Raw genomic sequence first — 17,626 nt, 5'->3', positions numbered from 1 at the left:
CAGAGGCTTCTGGCTATGGACCGTGGGTCATCTACTCGCTGGAGTGGAGGTGGGTGGTGGGGAGCACCATCTACTCTCTCTCATCTTCCTCTTTTCTGAACCTGGCACTGAGGACTATGACAGATCTCCCTTGGCTTTCTGTGGCTGAGGGAGAGAATGTCTTCTCTGCCTACTCCCCATTCCCCAACTATGTGTGAGTATCTGGGTTCATCTGGGTGGACCTGGCTGACATTCCGCCTTAGGGTTCCTTCCCCCAGCATGGGTGACCACACAGCAAGCCTGAGAGTAGAGGAAGGGAAGGAAAGGAAATGAAGTAAGCATTTATTAAGCACCTGCTAGGAGTTAGGCATTATGCTAAGGCTTTTTACAAATACTACTTCATTTGACCTTCACCACAACCCTGTAGACAGATGCTGTTATTATCCTCATTTTACAGCTGAGGAAACTGAGGCAAACAGGGGTGAAGGGAGTGGCTCAGAGTTACCTAGGCCAGAGTTTAATTCAGGTCTTCCTAACTCTAGGCCTGTTCTCAGTCCGCAAGCTGCCTATGGTGGTCTTCTTGAGCCTGGCAGCTGCGGTGGGAGTTTTGTGAATTCCTGGCTTCCTCTCTTGGTAGAGGCTGCCCGGTGGAAGACAGCTTCCAACAGCCACTCTGCCCTTCTTGGAGGAAGATAAACCGTGGGCCAGGCTGGCCATAACACGTGGACCTGGGATGAGCTGCAGAGCGGCCGATTCGAGGTAAAAGGCAAATGCCAGTTTGTGTTTTAAGTACTTGTCTATGGGTGCTTAGAAGTCTTTGGTGTTCTGAAGAATGTCTTTTGTGGTAGGGGAAATAAATGGTTGTCCTGTGCCTAATCTGCTGCTGTTTGCTTGTTTCAGTCATGTCCCAGTCTCTGTGACCCCATTTGGGGTTTTCTTGGCAGAGATACCAGAGTGGTTTGCCATTTCCTTCTCCGGCTCATTTTACAGATGAGGAGAGCGAGGCAGGGTTAAGTGACTTGCCCGGAGTCACATAGGTAGTGAGTATCTAAGGGCAGGCTGAGCTCAGGAAGTCTGTCTTCTGACTGAAAGCCCAGCGCTCTATGCACTATGGCGCCACCTAGCGGCTCCTATGCCTGACGCTTTGTACATCAAGTACCTTTAAGGAAGGGAACCTACTAATTCCTTTGGGAAACCCAAGACGTGAGCCACACCCAAGCTTTGCTGCAGACAGTCAGCCCGGTTCAGAAAAGTTTCCTGGAGGAACTGAGGCCAGAAGTGGTCAGGTGACCTGTGCAGGGTCACACAGCTAGTGTCTAAGGTGGGATTCAGACTCGGGTCTTCCTCTGTGGGTCTAATCAGCAGCTCTGAGGTCACCTGGGGGCTTCTCAGGGTCTTTAAAAAGATCCTGGGGGACAGCTAGGTGGCGCAGTGGCTAGAGCACCGGCCCTGAAGTCAGGAGGACCTGAGTTCAAATGTGACCTCAGACCAAACACTTGACACTTAACTAGCTGTGTGACCCTGGGCAAGTCACTTAACCCCAATTGCCTAAAAAGCAAAATAAAAATAAAAATTAAAAAAAAATAAAAAGATTCTGTGCTGTAACAGAACCAGCAGAACTGAGTCTGCAGCTTCCAGACAGGTTAACACTGAGGCCTCTGGTGGAACTGATACTGTGCGTGGGCCATGGGAAATGGAGGATCGGCACCTGTCAGCACCGAAGCAGCAGCGGCGCTCAGGACACTGTGTGGGCTGGCGGTGAGAGCACTACATCTGTAAGTCCCTGAGAGGCCACTCGGCTGTGTGACCTTGAGCAAGTCATTTCGCCTTCAGAGGTCTTGGTTTCCTTGTTTGTAAAATGCAGGGGTTAGATTAGGTGGCCTCTCAGTTCCCGTCCAGCTCTGAATCTGTGCTTTCTGATTCCCCTAGGAAACGATGGAGCTGGGAAGAAGGCACTGGCTCTTCTTGAGGAGAGACCCCTTCATGTCTAAATCTAACCACGTGCCTCATGTTGACCTGTGACGCATGCACAGGTTGGTTTGAGGGTGATCCTGCTTCTTGAGGGCAGGGGCTGCTTCATTTCTGTCACTGCGTCCCCAGCACAATCTATCACATAGCAGGTACTTAATAAATGCTTGTTGTTTAAAAAAAGATGATCTCTAGCAGAGGGGAAAGAAAGGAAATAAGCATTGATTATGTACCTGCTGCGTGCCATGTACTGTGCTAAGTGCTTTACTGGTACTTCATTTGACCCTCACAACGACTCTGCAAGGCAGGTGCTGTGATTATCCCCATTTTACAGCTGAGAAGACTGAGGCAGACAGAGATGGAGTCAGTTCAAGTCTTTCTGACTCTAGGTCCGTCCTCTGGGGCGGGGGCATATTAAGCCACACAGCACAGGAAGAATGTGACTCTCCTCCAGGCTTCCCCAGGAATGAACCTGGTCCCCATGAGTCCAGACGCAGGGGTCCTTAGCAGGAGGACAGCCAGTGGGCTGGGTACATGGCCCTCAAGGGCTCAATCAGTGCGGCTCCAGAAGAGCCCCTCCCAGCTCCTGAGCAGCCTCTAGTCAAGGCCGTGTCAAACTCATTCACTTTACTGAAGTTGTAGGGTCTGTGAATTCAGTTCTCACACAATTTGAATTTCTTTCTTTTGTCACTTAAGCTACCAAAGCAGCCCTCTTCATCACATATAGTTCAATTGGTATCAACTGGAGGCTGACCTCTTAAATTCATTTTTAGAAGAAAAAGGTTTTATTCTCGGGGAGTCAGGAAGACCTGAGTTCAAATCTGGCCTCAGGCACTCCTAGCTGTGTGATCCTGGGCAAGTCACTTAAGTTTGACTCAGTTTCCTCATCCATCAAAGTGAGGATAATAGCACCTGCCTTCCGGGGCTGTTGTAAGGATCCAATAAGATAATTGTAAAGCACTGAGCACAGTGCCTGGCACGTAGTAAGCACTATCTAAACATTAGCTATTGGTTGTAGTTGTTGTAGTAGTAGTCGTACTAGTAGTAGTAGTAATATATACAAGAGTGTGCCCAAGGAGCCTAGAGAGCTGCTTTGTCAATTGGAGTATTTCAGAGGAACATTCGTTTATTATGCTTTTCTTTTTCATGCCTCAATGAGAAGAGATGGGGGAGAAGCTTCTGCATTCATGGAAAGTGTTCCCACCTCACTGAAATTCCAGACCCATAAAGGTACAAAGGTATGAAAGGGCTAACCTGTGGGCACTGGGGGGGTGGATGCTGAATTTCATTATTCTTTGCTTCTGTGCTCTACTGATGTCCCCAGGGCTTCCACCATGGCCTCGAGGGCCGAGTGCTATTCTGCTCCTTAGTCTTCTAAAGAGAGAACCAGCATGATGTGTGGTGGATAGGGAGATGGCCAGGAAGACCTGGGTTCTAGTCCTTCCTCTGCCACACACAGGTAGCGTGACTCTGGGCAAGTGTCTCCGCCTTTCATTGCCGTGGCCCACTCTCTAGGACTTCCGGTTACAGAGACATTCCTGATCTGCATTGGTAGAGGGGAGAGCTCCCTAAGCCAATGAAATCACAGGTCCTAACCTGGTCCCTCTGTTCATATGGAGTTAGTTCCCCTTCTGTCTCTCCCAACCTGCTAATTCTCAGCCATATTTCCTTCTCTTCCTCGGTAATCTCATTCATTCCTGCAGCATCAGCTATGGCCTTGCTGCAGAAGACTCCAAAGACTGGATCTCCAGCCCTGACCTCTCTCTCAGACCTCAAGCTGCCTGTCCTACCTGGCCATGCCCAATCTCTACCTCCAGCTCCAAGCATTGAGTTCTCAAACTGAACTCACCTGGCCTCCCCAACCACTCCTCTCTGTAACCTCCCTGGTTCTGCTAGTGCCATCACACTCAACAAGCCATCCTGTTCAAAGGTTAGTCAATACCCTTGATTCACTTGGTTTCCTCATCCCCACCCCACCCCCATCCTCTCAGGCATCAAGTGCTATTGATTGGCTTTCCTCCTCTATCTGCCTGCTCACCTTTATGGCCACTGCCCCCACTCTGGTGCAAGCCTTAATTACTGCCAGCTCTGACTTGGGAGACAGCTTCATGTTCGGTCTTCCCACCTCCATTCTTTTCTGCTTTTTTTTACTGCTTATCATGCTACAAGCTCCAGGGGCAGTTTCTTATCTAAACTTCATGTTTTCCCCAGTGCCCAACCCAACACTCTGCAAAAGCCAGCGATTCATAAAATGGTTGTTTATTTAATGAATAAGTCCTTTCTTCCTACTGAATCTTTCTTATGTGAAGACTTTGTAATGTTAACTCTTTTCCTCAAAACTCCAGGGCTCCCTGTTTCATACTGAATGAAATAACACCTTAGTCTGACTTTTTTTTTTAAGGCAGTCAGCAGTATGGAAGCCAGTGTTCTGAGCCTTATCTTACAGCACACATATGATGCTCTAGCCAAGCTGGACTTTTTGCTGTTCCATGTATATATCCTGCCTTCTCTCCCTTTTGCTCATGCCATTTCCTACACATGAAATACACCCCCCCATCCCAGCCTCCCCATCTCCCTTCTGCAAGAGGCCTTTGTGGGTCCAGCTTCCACCCCCAGGGTCTTTCTGAGATTACTCCCCATTAACCCACTTATCTCTTATATACATAGTTGTATACACGTTGTCTCCCCTTGTTCCTTGGGGAGGCGGATCGCATTTTTGCCTTTCTTTGTCTCTCCAGCTCTTAGCACAGTGCCTAGTACAGGGAATGAGTTTAATAAGTGCTGGTTGTGACTGACCTATTTAATTCCCACCAATCCTTGGAAGCCCAGATCAATTGCCGGCCTCTTCCCTGACCTTGTCCCTCCCACCCCTGCCCTGAATCAGTACGGATCCTTCCACCCTCATACTTGGAGTCTGCCTTGCACCCCTTATATAGTTACCATGTTGTGTTATTGTTTCTTGTATATGTGTCGTCTTTTTCTGTTTGATTGTCTGGTGGACAACCCTCATTTTTGTTTCTTCTCAGAATCTCTACTGTGTGGATACTTAACAGGGGACGCTTAATGTTTACTGAATGAATGAAATTAATGACAGACATTTTGGGAAAGGTTCTAAATAAGTTGTGTTCCCTTGTCGTCGTCCCCCCCCCCCCCCCCCAGCCATAGCTAGAGACAAACTGTGGAACTGTGGAGGGCACAAGCCTCCTTTGTGAACCAAAACTTAATTGATCTTCTTCTACAATTCATAAACTAGTACTGTCAATAGTGCTCCATGAAGGCAGGGAATTAATTAACCTCGTGCATCCCTCCTGGCAAGGGCCTTTCGAGGTGCTGCAGCAAGTGGTGGCTTCTTAATAGATTGTTGCTGTCACTTATCACAGTGCTGGGAGGCGAGTTCTTAAAGAACTCATTTGAAATCAATGTAGTAAGTGCCAGAAAATCAGAGCTGCATTGAATATCAATGAAGGAGTGGTTGTGCAAAGACAAAGGACCGTGCCTTTAACTTAGTAGGCCCGTGTCTGTGTGACAGTCATTCAAATACTTGAAAGTCAGGTAAAATTGAGGTAATATTTGTAAAGCACTTTGCAAACCTCAAGGTACTATAGAAGTGCCTTTGTTGTTCAGTCATTTCAGTCCTGTCCCACTCTTTGTGACCCATCTGCAGTTTTCTTTGCAAAGATACTGGCATGGTTTGCCATTTCCCTCTCCAGCTCATTTTATGGATGAGGAAACTGAGGCAAACAGGGTTCAGTGACTTGATCAGGGTCTCACAGCTAGTAAGTGTCCGAGGCTGGATTTAAACTCATGAAGATGAGTCTTCCTGATTCCACTCCATCCACTGCACCACCTAGATGCCCTTATATAAATGCTATCTATTTACCATCCTCCTCCTTCTCCTCCTCCTCATCACCACCATCACCATCATCACCATAATCACTACTGCCACCACCCCAAGTCTTTTTTCCATGCAAATCATCCCCACTTCTTTCAAATGATCCTCATTTTATGTGATCTCCAAGACCTTCACCATCTTCTGACTGCTCTGTTCTGTTCTGCACAAGCTCCAGCTTGCCAAAGTTCTTCCTAAAACATGGCACCGACAATAGAATAGACTATGGCAGAAGTAGGCTAACTAGGGAGACTGTGTCCTCCCTGGTCTTGGACACCAGGTCTCTCTGAATGCAACCTAAGATTGCTTTAACTTTCTTGGCTGCCACACCAAACTACTGACTCATATTGAATTTAAAAATTAGAATCCCCAGAACTTTTTTCAAATAAACCATGGTCTAGCCACACTCCCCCACCTTATTTCCGTGAAGTTGATTTTTTGAACTCATGGGTAAAGGTTGACATTTATCTCGACCAGACTTCCATTTATTAGATTTGACTCAATGATCTTGCTTTTTGAAATCTTTCTGGATCCTGGTTGTCACTGAATGTGTTGGCTAGACCTCTCTGCTGGGTGTCATCTGCAGATTTTGGAAGCACATAATCTACCTTTATCCAAATTATTGACACACATCTAATAGCACAGGGCCAAGCACAGATTCCCCACATACAAAGTTCAACCTACTATAAAATGTAGCGGGTGGTTTGTTAGAGCTGTTGACAAATTCATCACCTCACTGCCAATTTAGTGATGAGTGGGTAGGCCAGCATCACATACTTGAAGCCTTCCTAGCATGATGGGGGACCTCCAGACTCTGATTTAGAATCTGGGTTTTTGCTGACATTTGAAAACCAGGATCACCTTGGCATCAGGAGGATGCTCTCAAGGTAAGAATTTAGTGAAGGCTGGAGCTAGTGGGGCCAACCTTTTTATATTGACCCATCCAGTCTGTCTAGTTTGATTTTTTTCACTGTTTTTTTATTATTATTTTTATAAACTGACAATATCAGCCTATCATTTCCCCATTATACAGTCACAACTCTCATTCCAATTAGCAAGATCTCGTCAGAAGTAACCTGTGTTTCTCAATTCTGCTTACCAAGGCTAGAAGCAAATGAAACAATTTTATGAAGCAAGCAACCACTGCAACTTACTTATTAATCTTCCAGAATCGTGATCTCTTTCCATCCTCCAATCCGTGTATATCACTTCCCCATCCTAAAACATTACAGAAGTCTCATAAGTATAGTGACAATGTAATGGAAAGATAAAACTCTTTAGTAATGCTCTTTGACTATAATGGCATTTACCATAATACCACCCCCCCCAAATTGAATTTAGTGAAAAGCCAATTAATACAGTTGGAAAAAGAATTAGATATTATTTAATGCCACTTGGAGCCTCCCCTAAATGGTTGGTTAACTGAATTTTTTATTCTTCAACAAGTTTTCACACACACATATGTCCATTATCCAGGTGACGCATTCAAAAATTAAGCAACCTCCTCAAATCGTGTTTGGTAGTTCTAGGTGAGTGGGCAGCTTGCTTGGTTTTCCAGGTAATTGCCTCAGTTCTCCATTCCAAGTTTACCTGGCAGATAGTCTGTTGGCACACAATCACAAATTTCTGAATAAAAATGGAAAATATGGATGTTTTAAAACTTCTAGATGTTTCTGTCTTGAATAGACAAAGGCAGTGTGATATAGTAGAATGAGAAATGGACTGAAAGTCAGGCTAGCTGGGTTTAATTTCATAGTGTGTTGGAAAGAGCTTGGACTCGAGGTTAAAAGATGCCTAGTTCAAATCTCAAGTGTGGTAAGAAAGTGGCTCCATGACTACTTGTCAGGTGAGATGTACCAAGTCCTTTGTAAACCTCAAAGTGCCACAGAAATATTAGCTATTATAATATGTCTATAGAAATATTACCTATTCTGATTTTCATTGTTCTTCTTCTGGCTAAGGGAATTCTTGCTCAAATATGTGGACTAGATCTTGAAGGTCCCATCCAACTCTGATGTTCTGTGATTCTAGGGTTACCTAGAATTGGGATGACTACCTAGAATGGGAGATTCTCTTACCTTCTCAGTGCTACAGTTCTGTGCTCTGTGATGCTTGTCTCAAGGCAGTGTGGTATAGGGGATAGAGTACTGGACCTGACACCAGAAAGACCTGGGTTCAAACCCAACTTAGATGCTTTCTTAGCTATGTGAAGGTCTCTTTCAGCTTTCAATGTATGGTCCCGTGATATTACATTGTCCTCATGGGGTTGTTGTGATGGTCCCATAATACAATGTATGTAAAGAATTACATACACCATAAAGCACATTATGAATGTCAGTCCTTAGTATTCTAGACCTGCCTCTACTATTAATTAGCAGTGTGACACTTATCTCTGAGACTCAGTTTCCTCTCTGATTAAATGAAGAGACTGGATTAGAGATAATGTCCAAAATCAACATTCTTTAACTCTGTAGATATTCTAGCGATTGAATGAATGTTTCAGTTTATATCAATGATAATTGATTTCTCTGTAGTTTTTAGAAATAGGAACAGGCATCATAACTTTCAGTTAAATGAACTTCTCTAGTTTGGGGTTTAAAAAAACAAACAAAAATCGTTTTTTTAAACTTTAGAACAGGATTTAAAGTTTTTTTATATTGAGGGCCAGGAAAATTTAAAGAGATATCAGAGATCTAAAGCATAAACAAGAAGACAAGAAAACGGTAGGTAACTGAGATATCTAGATGGCCGAATAGATAATGTGTTAGGCCTAGAGTCAGGAAGATTTAAGTTCAAATTCACCTTCAGACACTTGCTTAACTGGGTGACCCTGGGCAACTTTAACTCTATCAACCTCAGTTTCCTCATCAATAAAATGGGGATAAAAAATAGTCCTTACCTCATAGGGTTGTTGGAGAATCAAATGAAATAGCATATGTAAAGTACTTTACAAACTATAAATTGCTATATAAATTCTATTAGAACTATTAATTTGAAGAACTGGATAAAGACTGTATATTAGAGCCCTACATGGGAGAGTTTCTTTTTGCTTCAGGTTTTAGCTGGAATCTTCTCACTGCCAGTCAAAGATAGAGGAGTTGAGAAGGTTCTGCACAGGGAGGCCAGGTCAGAAGCCTACCATAAATCGTCAGGCCCTCCAAGCAGCCAACAATTCTCTATAGCAGTTGGGCAGAAGATGTGGGTCACAATGACAAGAAAGTAAGGGGAGCAGGGGCCATTGTGCCATAGTCCTTGCAGGGAACACCCAGAATGTTTCTGTTTTATGACAGCACCAAGTAACAAAATGCAGGTTGGTCCTCATACTAGAGGAGGTGGTGAAAAGCCTGGAGAAACATCTTTGGGTCATCATGGAGAATGGAGTGTCCTGGAAAGAACTGGAGCACTTGAACAAAGAAGAAAAAAGATCAGATGAGGCCGAGGGGAATCCTAGCTTCATCAGGAGGTTGGAGGCTGGAAAAAGGGGACACAAGGATGGAAGGAAGGCAGGATCATGGCATGTTTGGAGCGGAACAATTGATTTGAGGCTTTCCCCTTAAAGCAGGGACAAGACTCTCAGAGGAGGAAACAGCTGCTCGTGCTATTAGGACAGAGGCTATCTAATAATATTTAGAGGAAAACTACAACTCAACTGTAAAATAGGGATAATCAGTAAAATGATAGTCATGGGAATCTATACAACGGGTTTTCTGGTTTGTAAAATGGGGATAGTAATAGTAGCTACTATAGATAATATTTGTAAAGCAAACCTTAAAGCACTCTACAAATGCTAGTTATTATTATTATTATTATTATTATTATTATTATTATTGAATTTTTCCTGCATTTATGTTTCTTCTCTTGGATTAGTTCAGCTCTTTGAGGACAAGGACCATGCCTTAGACTTTGCACAAGTAGCTAGCCCAGTGCCATAAATGTGGTAGGTGCTCAATAAATAGAGTATTTGATCATTGCTCAAGAGACTTGGCTTCAGCAGTAAATGACATATTTTATGATCTTTTTTTATGTTCACAAAAGAATCCTTAGACTAGAGAGGATGATATAGCAGGTTAAAAAAAAGTTTCTAAAGCAGTTAGATACACTTAAAACATCAAAAGTTTGTAGGTATGAAAACGGCAAATTCTTTTCAACAAACAAAATATAAAATGTGTCCCAGTTTCTGTGCTTTTCTCCCAGCTCAACTCTATTTCAACTTACTTCTGTTCCAACGAAGAACTTTGTGTTATAATCCTCTATTGGCTTGAGGATTTTGGCCAACCCGGATTCTAGGTTGTGGTAAGGGTCCTCTCCTGCAATCTGGGCTTTCTGCTGGAGTATCTGGGCATCTTTCAGAAACGTTTGGATAGAAGAAATACAGTTTTATGATTAAAAAGACTGGTCACAAAGCAATGTTCTTTAAATTACCTTGTTCCTAATTAGGCACAAACCATGACAGTTATTTCTGATCAAACTGGAGCCCAGAAGCATTTGCTCTTCTGTGATAGGTCAGGATTTTCTAAGTCAGCCATCATGTCATCAGCAAATACTTTTTGTTTAGCTTTATGTCTTTAATTTTTTCCATCGTCTTCTCTTTTTTTTTTTTGCTAGCATTTCTAGGAAGATGTCAAATAACACTGGGGAAAGGAGCTTTCCTTTCTTTATTCTAGAATTTATTGGAAAAGCATTTAGTGGTCTCCCAGTGCATAGCAGCTAGCTTTTGATTTAGATCAGAGTAAGCAAATTACAGCCTGTTTTTGTACCTGCTTAGAACTAAGAATGGTTTTACATTTTAAAATGTAAAAAATAATAATAATAATTCTTAGTTTAGATGGTGCACCAAATACAATTGCTGACCCCTTATTTAGATATATACTGTTTATCATTTTAAAAAAGATCCTTCAATGCCTATGTTTTTCAAGGCTTTTTAGCATAATTAAGTGTGGTACTTTGTCAAAGGCTCTTTCTGTGGTTTAGGTTGCTCTTGTTTTGATCACAATTAATTATATTGTTTTCCTGATGTTGAACCATCTTTGTATCCCTGATATAAATCCAGTTTGACCATATTGAATAATTTTGGACATATCATTGCAGGCTTTTTACCAGATTTTATTTTAAAAATTTCAATAGATATTTATTAATTTTCTTTTAATTAATTTATTAATTTAATTAATTTAATTAAATTCTCTTTCTTTGTTTCATCCTTCCCTTGCTATTATGATTGTATTTGTTATATAAAAGGAGTTTGGTAGGGTATATTTTCCCATCACTTTTTGAGAAAAATTTGTGTAGTATAGGTGTTAATTATTCAGCAAAAGTTTGATAGAATTCTATAAATCCTTCTGGACAAGCTTTATTATTATTATTATTATTATTATTTTGTAGTTCCTTTATTTTGACTAGTTCAATTGCTTTTTTCTGGAATTATATTTTTTATGATTTTTATTTTGTATTTCTGCTCATTTGGGCATTTAATATTTTTTGTAGATTGTCTTTAGTTCTTTTAAGTTCTCAATTTTATTGACCCATAACTACATAAAGTAAGTTCTGATAATTTTTTATTTTTTTCTATGTTTATTGTGACCACCTATTCATTTTAAAACTTTGTTAATTTGATTTTTCTGCCCTTTTAAAAAAATTAGGTTAGCCTAAGGTTGGCTTAAGGTTTTTCTCTTTTTAAAAAAAACCCAGTTTTTATGAACATCTAAATTATTTGATTTTGAATATTTGAAATCCGTTGGTCCTGGTGATTTTTTGTTTCTGTGTATGTGTGTGTGTGTGTGTGTGTGTGTGTGTGTGTGTGTGTGTGTGTGTGTGTTTACATAAGAGTTTTCCATTGACCTATTCAGGTCAAATTCTCTTTCTGATGTTGATTTTCTTTTTTAGCTTATCTATTTCTAGTTGTGTCATTTTGGGTATTTTTTGCAAGTATTCATCCATTTATTTTATATTCTTGTTTTTGTTGGCATGTTAATTGTGTCTGCTGCTCTCTAGCAATTTCCTTTATTTCTTCACTATCTGTAGTGATTTCACACGTCTTCTTATCATTCCCCCTTTTCCACGTTTGACGTCAATTTTGACCTTTGCTCTAACTAATCAATAATGTAGCTACATTCAGGCATCTTATCGTGAAATGACTTCCACCCCAGAACACAATTGTTTCCTTCCTTACTCACTAAAATAATTAGTATTGCACAGTAAACTTACACCCCAGAACACAATTGTTTCCTTCCTTACTCACTAAAATAATTAGTATTGCACAGTAAACTTACACCCCAGAACACAATTGTTTCCTTCCTTACTCACTAAAATAATTAGTATTGCACAGTAAACTTGCACCCCAGAACACAATTGTTTCCTTCCTTACTCACTAAAATAATTAGTATTGCAAAGTAAACTTACATCCCAAAACACAATTGTTTCCTTCCTTACTCACTAAAATAATTAGTATTTCACAGCAAACTTAATATAGTTCATCTCATCTTGTTCAAAGTAACAATCTGTCCTTAGGACAATAGTATCAGTCAATCACTCACCAAGCATTTATTAGGTTCCTACTATATGCCAGAGATCTGTTACTCTTCAGCATGGGGGGAGGGGTTCCCTGTCTGTCCTAATGCAGATTAGGAAGCTCATATAATTTAAGTTGCCAGAGGCTCAGAGAGGTTAAATAATTTGCTCATGGTCACATAACTAGTGTGTGTCAGGGGTGGAATTTGAATCCAACTCTTCCTAACCTGAAGTCCTGCTCTCTATTCATTGTGCCATGTTTCCTCTCAGTGGTTACATCATACTATTTTATATATTAGGTTTTTAAAAAAGACTAGGTAGGACCCCTGAGAACAAAAACATGATGCAATCATTCATTGTTTGTCTATTTGTTATCTTTTTTTTTTTGCTTTTTTTTGGTGAGGCAGTTGGGGTTAAGTGGCTTACCCAAGGTCACACAGCTAGTAAGTGTTAAGTGTCTGAGGCTGGATTTGAACCCAGATCCTTCTGACTCCAAGGCCAGAGCTCTATTCGCTGCACCATCTAGCTGCCCCCTATTTGTTATCTTCTCACCCTCTGGAGAGCATGAGAATTGAATTTAGTCCAATAAACTTGTCCAACAAAACCACTAATTGAAAATTTAAAAAAAAAATCTGGTCAGACTCAAGATGGAATGTCATTTAGTTTTTTAAAACCTTGTGTTTCAAAACCTGGATTCAGTCCTAACCTTTTGTGTAGACAGCTCTACCATAGTGAACACTGCTTCTGAAAGCTCCATTTCTGTGGTTTCAATTCTGCTTTTCTTACAATTAAGCTAGAACACATCGGGTGAAGTTTGTGAACAAAAACAGTTTGCTCAGACAATAGCAGCACCTCAAACCACCTATTCAAGAACCTTCTCAGAGAGGTGGGCTGTTACCTTGAACTTGGTAATTGAGAGACTCATTTCTCAAGCTGAGTTTGACTGGGCAGTGGTCTAAAGTTGTGCCACTTTTAGCCAAGGTTATCTTTTTGAGGAGAAAAGAAAAAAATAAAAATTCTTGGTACATTTACTTAAATTATTCTTGAGAATAATTCTTTTTTTCATTCAATTTTAATTTTGTTTTTTTCTCAACTACATGTAAACAAAATTTTTAACATTTATTTTTAAAATTTTGAGTTCTATATTCTCTCCCTCCTTCCCTCTTACCCCTCACTCTTCTTATTTGAGAAGGCAAACAATTTTATATAAGATTATCCATGTGCAATCATGAAAAACATTTCTATATTAGTCATGTTGTAAAAGAAAATGCAGACCAAAAAAACCACAACCCAAACTAAGAATAATAAAGTTTTAAAAAATATGTTTCAATCTACAGTCAGACTCTTATCATTTCATTCTCTGAAGATGGATAGCATTTTTCATCACAAGTCCTTTGGAATTGTCTTGGATCATTGCATTGCTGAGAATAGCTAAGTCATTCACTGTTGATTGTCATACAATATTGGGTTTATTATGTGCAATGTTCTCTTGGTTCTGCTCATTTCATTTTGCATCAGTTCATGTAAGTCTTCCAAGGTCTTTCTTATAACATCCTGCTTGTCATTTCTTATATCACATTAGAATTCCATCATAATTATATACCACAACTTGTTTAGCCATTCCCTAATTGATGGCCATCCCCTCCATGAGCAGTTCTTTGCCACTACAAAAAGAGCTGCTATAAATATATCTATATCTATCTATATCTATATCTATCTATCTATATCTATATCTATAGGTTCTTTTCCCTTTTAAAAAATCTCTTTGGGGTAGAGAGCTAGTAGTGGTATTGCTAGGTCAAAGGGTATGCACAGTTTTATGGCTCTTTGGGCATAGTTCCAAATTGCTCTCTAATTGTTCTCCATGATGGCAGAACTAGTTCACAACTACCCCAACATCAGTGTTCCAATTTTTCCATCTCCCCTCTCGCGTTTGTCGGTTTCTTTTTCTGTCATGCTAGCCAATCTGAGAGGTGTGAAGTGGTATCTCAGAGTTGTTTTGATTTACATTTCTCTTATCAATAGTGACTTAGAGCATTTTTTTTTCATTTTTTTTCATGACTATAGATAGCTCTGATTTCTTCTTTTGAAAACTGCCTGTTCACATTCTTCGACCATTTATCAATTTGGGAACAACTCATATTCTTATAGATTTGGTTCAGTTCTCTACATATTTGAGAAATGAGGCATTTTCAGAGAAACTTGACATAAAATTTCCTCCCCCCCCTTTTCTGCTTTCCTTCTGCTGCATTGGTTTTGTTTGTGCAAAACCTTTTAAATTTGCTTAATGAAAACTATCCATTTTCTATCCTGTAATGCTCTCTGTCTCTTGTTTGGTCATAAATTCTTCCTTTATCCATAAATCTGATAGGTAAAATATTCCATGCTGAGAAGAATTCTTACTCTTTTTTCAGAATACAACCACTCATTGAATGAGAATCATCTGTCTTTCAAGCATCCTGTCCAGGAATCCACCCCCAAGGCTGCTTAGCCTTTTCCCTGTCTCTGCTGATGACAGCAGCCCAGGTGTCCTGGTGGCCAGTGTGGGAACTGTCTGACCCAATACTCCTTCCCTGCTCTCCTTCCATCCAGGGTACCATACACGCATATTTGCTCTCTTCCCTCTGTCTTTTGTCACTTAATCATCGCTCATTTCATTTGACTTCAGGTAATCTCTGTGTCTTCCTTACTGACACTCACCATCTTTAGTTCCCTTTAACTCTCGAAACAGTTACCCTCAGTTAAGAAAATCTGTCTTCCTGTCTCCTTCCATGGTAAGCTCTCTGCCACCATTAGGAAAGCATTAGTGGAGGCACTTTTTTTAGACCCTCCAAAATACAGTAAAATTTTTTCTGTGATTTCCCAAAATTTTCCTCCTGTCCTGGCTAAAGCCACTTTTCGTCAAGCACCAACTTCCAAGAAAAATAAGAAACCCACTTATTTCTTATTAAGTTACATTGTTTTCCATTTTGTTTAATAGTATTGTAACACTATTGCTTTCTACAACTTTCATTGCATATCTATGATATTTTGGCTACGCTTTTGGCAAAATAGGCTTTTGTGCACTGAAAGCCTAACCCCAATTTATGACATTGTTTCTATGGGAAAGCAAATCCCAAGTCCATGCAACTAACTGGCAAATGGAGTTTTCTAATACGACTTGTTCATAACAATAGGATCTTAGAACTGGGAGATACCTTGGAGGCCATCTCACCTACTTTATAGTTGAACAAGAGTTTCCCCCCACAGCATGCCCAACAATGATAATCCAATCCTGCCTTTGCTTTCACACCTCCAATGAGGGAGAATTTGCCACCTTTCCAGATGCCCATGCCACTTTCAGACAGTTAGACTTTTTAGGTAGTTGTCTCTCAGATTGTACAAAGGTCTGTTTCTTTGCCCCTCCCACCCAATGTTCCTAGTTCTGTCCTTCATGGCTGTTCCCTCTCTCCCTTGGCAGCCTTTCAAATAATTAGTGCCACCCCAAGGTCTTTTCTTCTGCTACTTGCATACCCTCATGTTGGAGATCGGCTTTATATGCAATCGACTGCTTGTATTCTTTCTGTGCTAACGTGATCACAGTTACCCTCATTTGAAGCATGTTACATGCCTCTGTTAAGCTGGGTCGCCTTACCTTTTTTTTTTTTTTAGTAAATCTCTATTGTGTATACAAGTGAGTCAGTGTAGTGAGAACCAGCCTCAGAGAGTATTCAGAAACCTCCTCTGACACATACTGCCTGTATGATCCTGAGCAAGTCGCAAAATCCTCTGGATGCCCAAGAGCTGCCTTACTTCCTGGCGAACTCCCTTCCCTGATGAAAATCCAGGTTTGAATCCCACCCTCAGCCCCAAAGTACTTTATATAATATATACAATTAAAATGGAACAATTTTTTTTGCCATAATACCTACCCTAATATGAGGCCTCCAAGAGAGGTCTAAATGTAAAAAAGTAGAGGGCACATCATGAGGAACCTCGACAGTTTCTTCTTTTTTTTTATCTGTTGGTATTGGTGGAGGCCTTGTTGGTCTGATATCCCAGAAATATATTGTGCTAACAATGGGAAAATATACAAGTCATCCTCTACTTAAAGAAAATTATTATGATCTTAAACACCCACAAGCACAAACAATTAAATATGCACAGAACAGAATTGTTTATGAAACTTCTGTTATGTATAGTTTCTTTTCAACCATATATTAAATTTAATAAGGTTGTTTGTATCCCTTTCTAAACTTCCTTCTCCCCTCTTCTGAGTATTTTTTAATATCTCATTGACAATGTTTTCTTTCTTTTCTCCTCTTTTTTTTGTGGCACTATCACTGCCCGTAAGCCCTTTTTTGAAACAAATGAACATAGCCAAGTAAAAAAGAAATCGACACATTGACTATGTCTGAAAATATGGGTCTTCTTTTGTACTCCAACTCAGTCTTTGCCGAAAGTTTGGAAGCATGGTTCAATGTCGGTTTTCTAATATCCTCATTTGACACTGTGTTGATCAGGACTGCAAAGCTGTTCAAAGAGACATGGTGGATAGAGATGGGAACTTCAGTTATCCCGATATCTGCTGGAGCTCTCTTTCTGCCAAAAGCAGAGCAGACAATAACTTCTTAGCTTCCTTTAATGATGATTCCATCCTTCAAAAGTAGAGGGACCAACAAAGGGAAATACTATTCTGGATCTGATTCTCAGTAATAAGGGACACTGTTTTCTAGAGTAGAAATGATAGAAACCCTTGGGGAGAAGTAGCCATTCTCTTACAAGTTTGTGATAGAAGAGAAGAAATCTGGTCATAGTCCAACATGTGCCCTAGATTTTTGGAAAGCAGATTTCAAAAGAGTTAGATAAATGATAGGAAGATTCCCATGGACTTTAAAATTCCACTGGTCAAGTCATCCCAGGAAGGATTGGAGATACTCAAGAATGAAATTCTGCAGACACAAAGGGAAACAGTTCTAAGAAGGAGGAAAAATGGGATTTGTCTGAAGAGACTGATATGGATGTAAGGGGAACTCACCAGCAAACCTAGATGAAAATATACATGTGTATAGACACATATGTATATGATAAGAATAAGGCTAGATAACATACGGTGAACTTAAAGTATGGCACAATTCTATAAAAATCATGTCAGGAGTGCAAAAGCTTAGAAAAAGATGAAGATACTGCACAAAAGAAGGATTTGGGTTTTTTTAAATTATATTGAGAGAAGAGAAAGAACAAGAAAGCATGGGACCTTTACTGGAGGTAGATGGGACAATGATAACAACAGAGAGAAAGCAGAAT

At 40.4% G+C, this 17,626-nt stretch overlaps 1 protein-coding gene across 3 annotated transcripts in view; it reads right to left on the bottom strand.

The window, feature by feature from the left end:
• Window positions 1-17,626, bottom strand: part of DNAI3 (dynein axonemal intermediate chain 3) — a 130,137-nt gene that overhangs the window by 15,410 nt on the left and 97,101 nt on the right. For all 3 annotated transcript variants that reach the window (XM_020988731.2, XM_020988727.2, XM_020988732.1), the window contains 4 exons: window positions 16,252-16,393; window positions 13,239-13,326; window positions 10,052-10,179; window positions 6,991-7,054 (listed from right to left, as the gene is read on the bottom strand). In XM_020988731.2, the coding sequence (XP_020844390.1) occupies window positions 6,991-7,054; window positions 10,052-10,179; window positions 13,239-13,326; window positions 16,252-16,393 (422 nt within the window). The remainder of the gene's footprint in view (window positions 1-6,990; window positions 7,055-10,051; window positions 10,180-13,238; window positions 13,327-16,251; window positions 16,394-17,626) is intronic.

Source organism: Phascolarctos cinereus, unplaced genomic scaffold (assembly GCF_003287225.1).
Source record: "Phascolarctos cinereus isolate Bilbo 61053 unplaced genomic scaffold, phaCin_HiC Scaffold_5;HRSCAF=322, whole genome shotgun sequence".
Taxonomy (NCBI): Eukaryota; Metazoa; Chordata; class Mammalia; order Diprotodontia; family Phascolarctidae; genus Phascolarctos; species Phascolarctos cinereus.
This window is presented reverse-complemented; position numbering and strand designations above follow the sequence as displayed.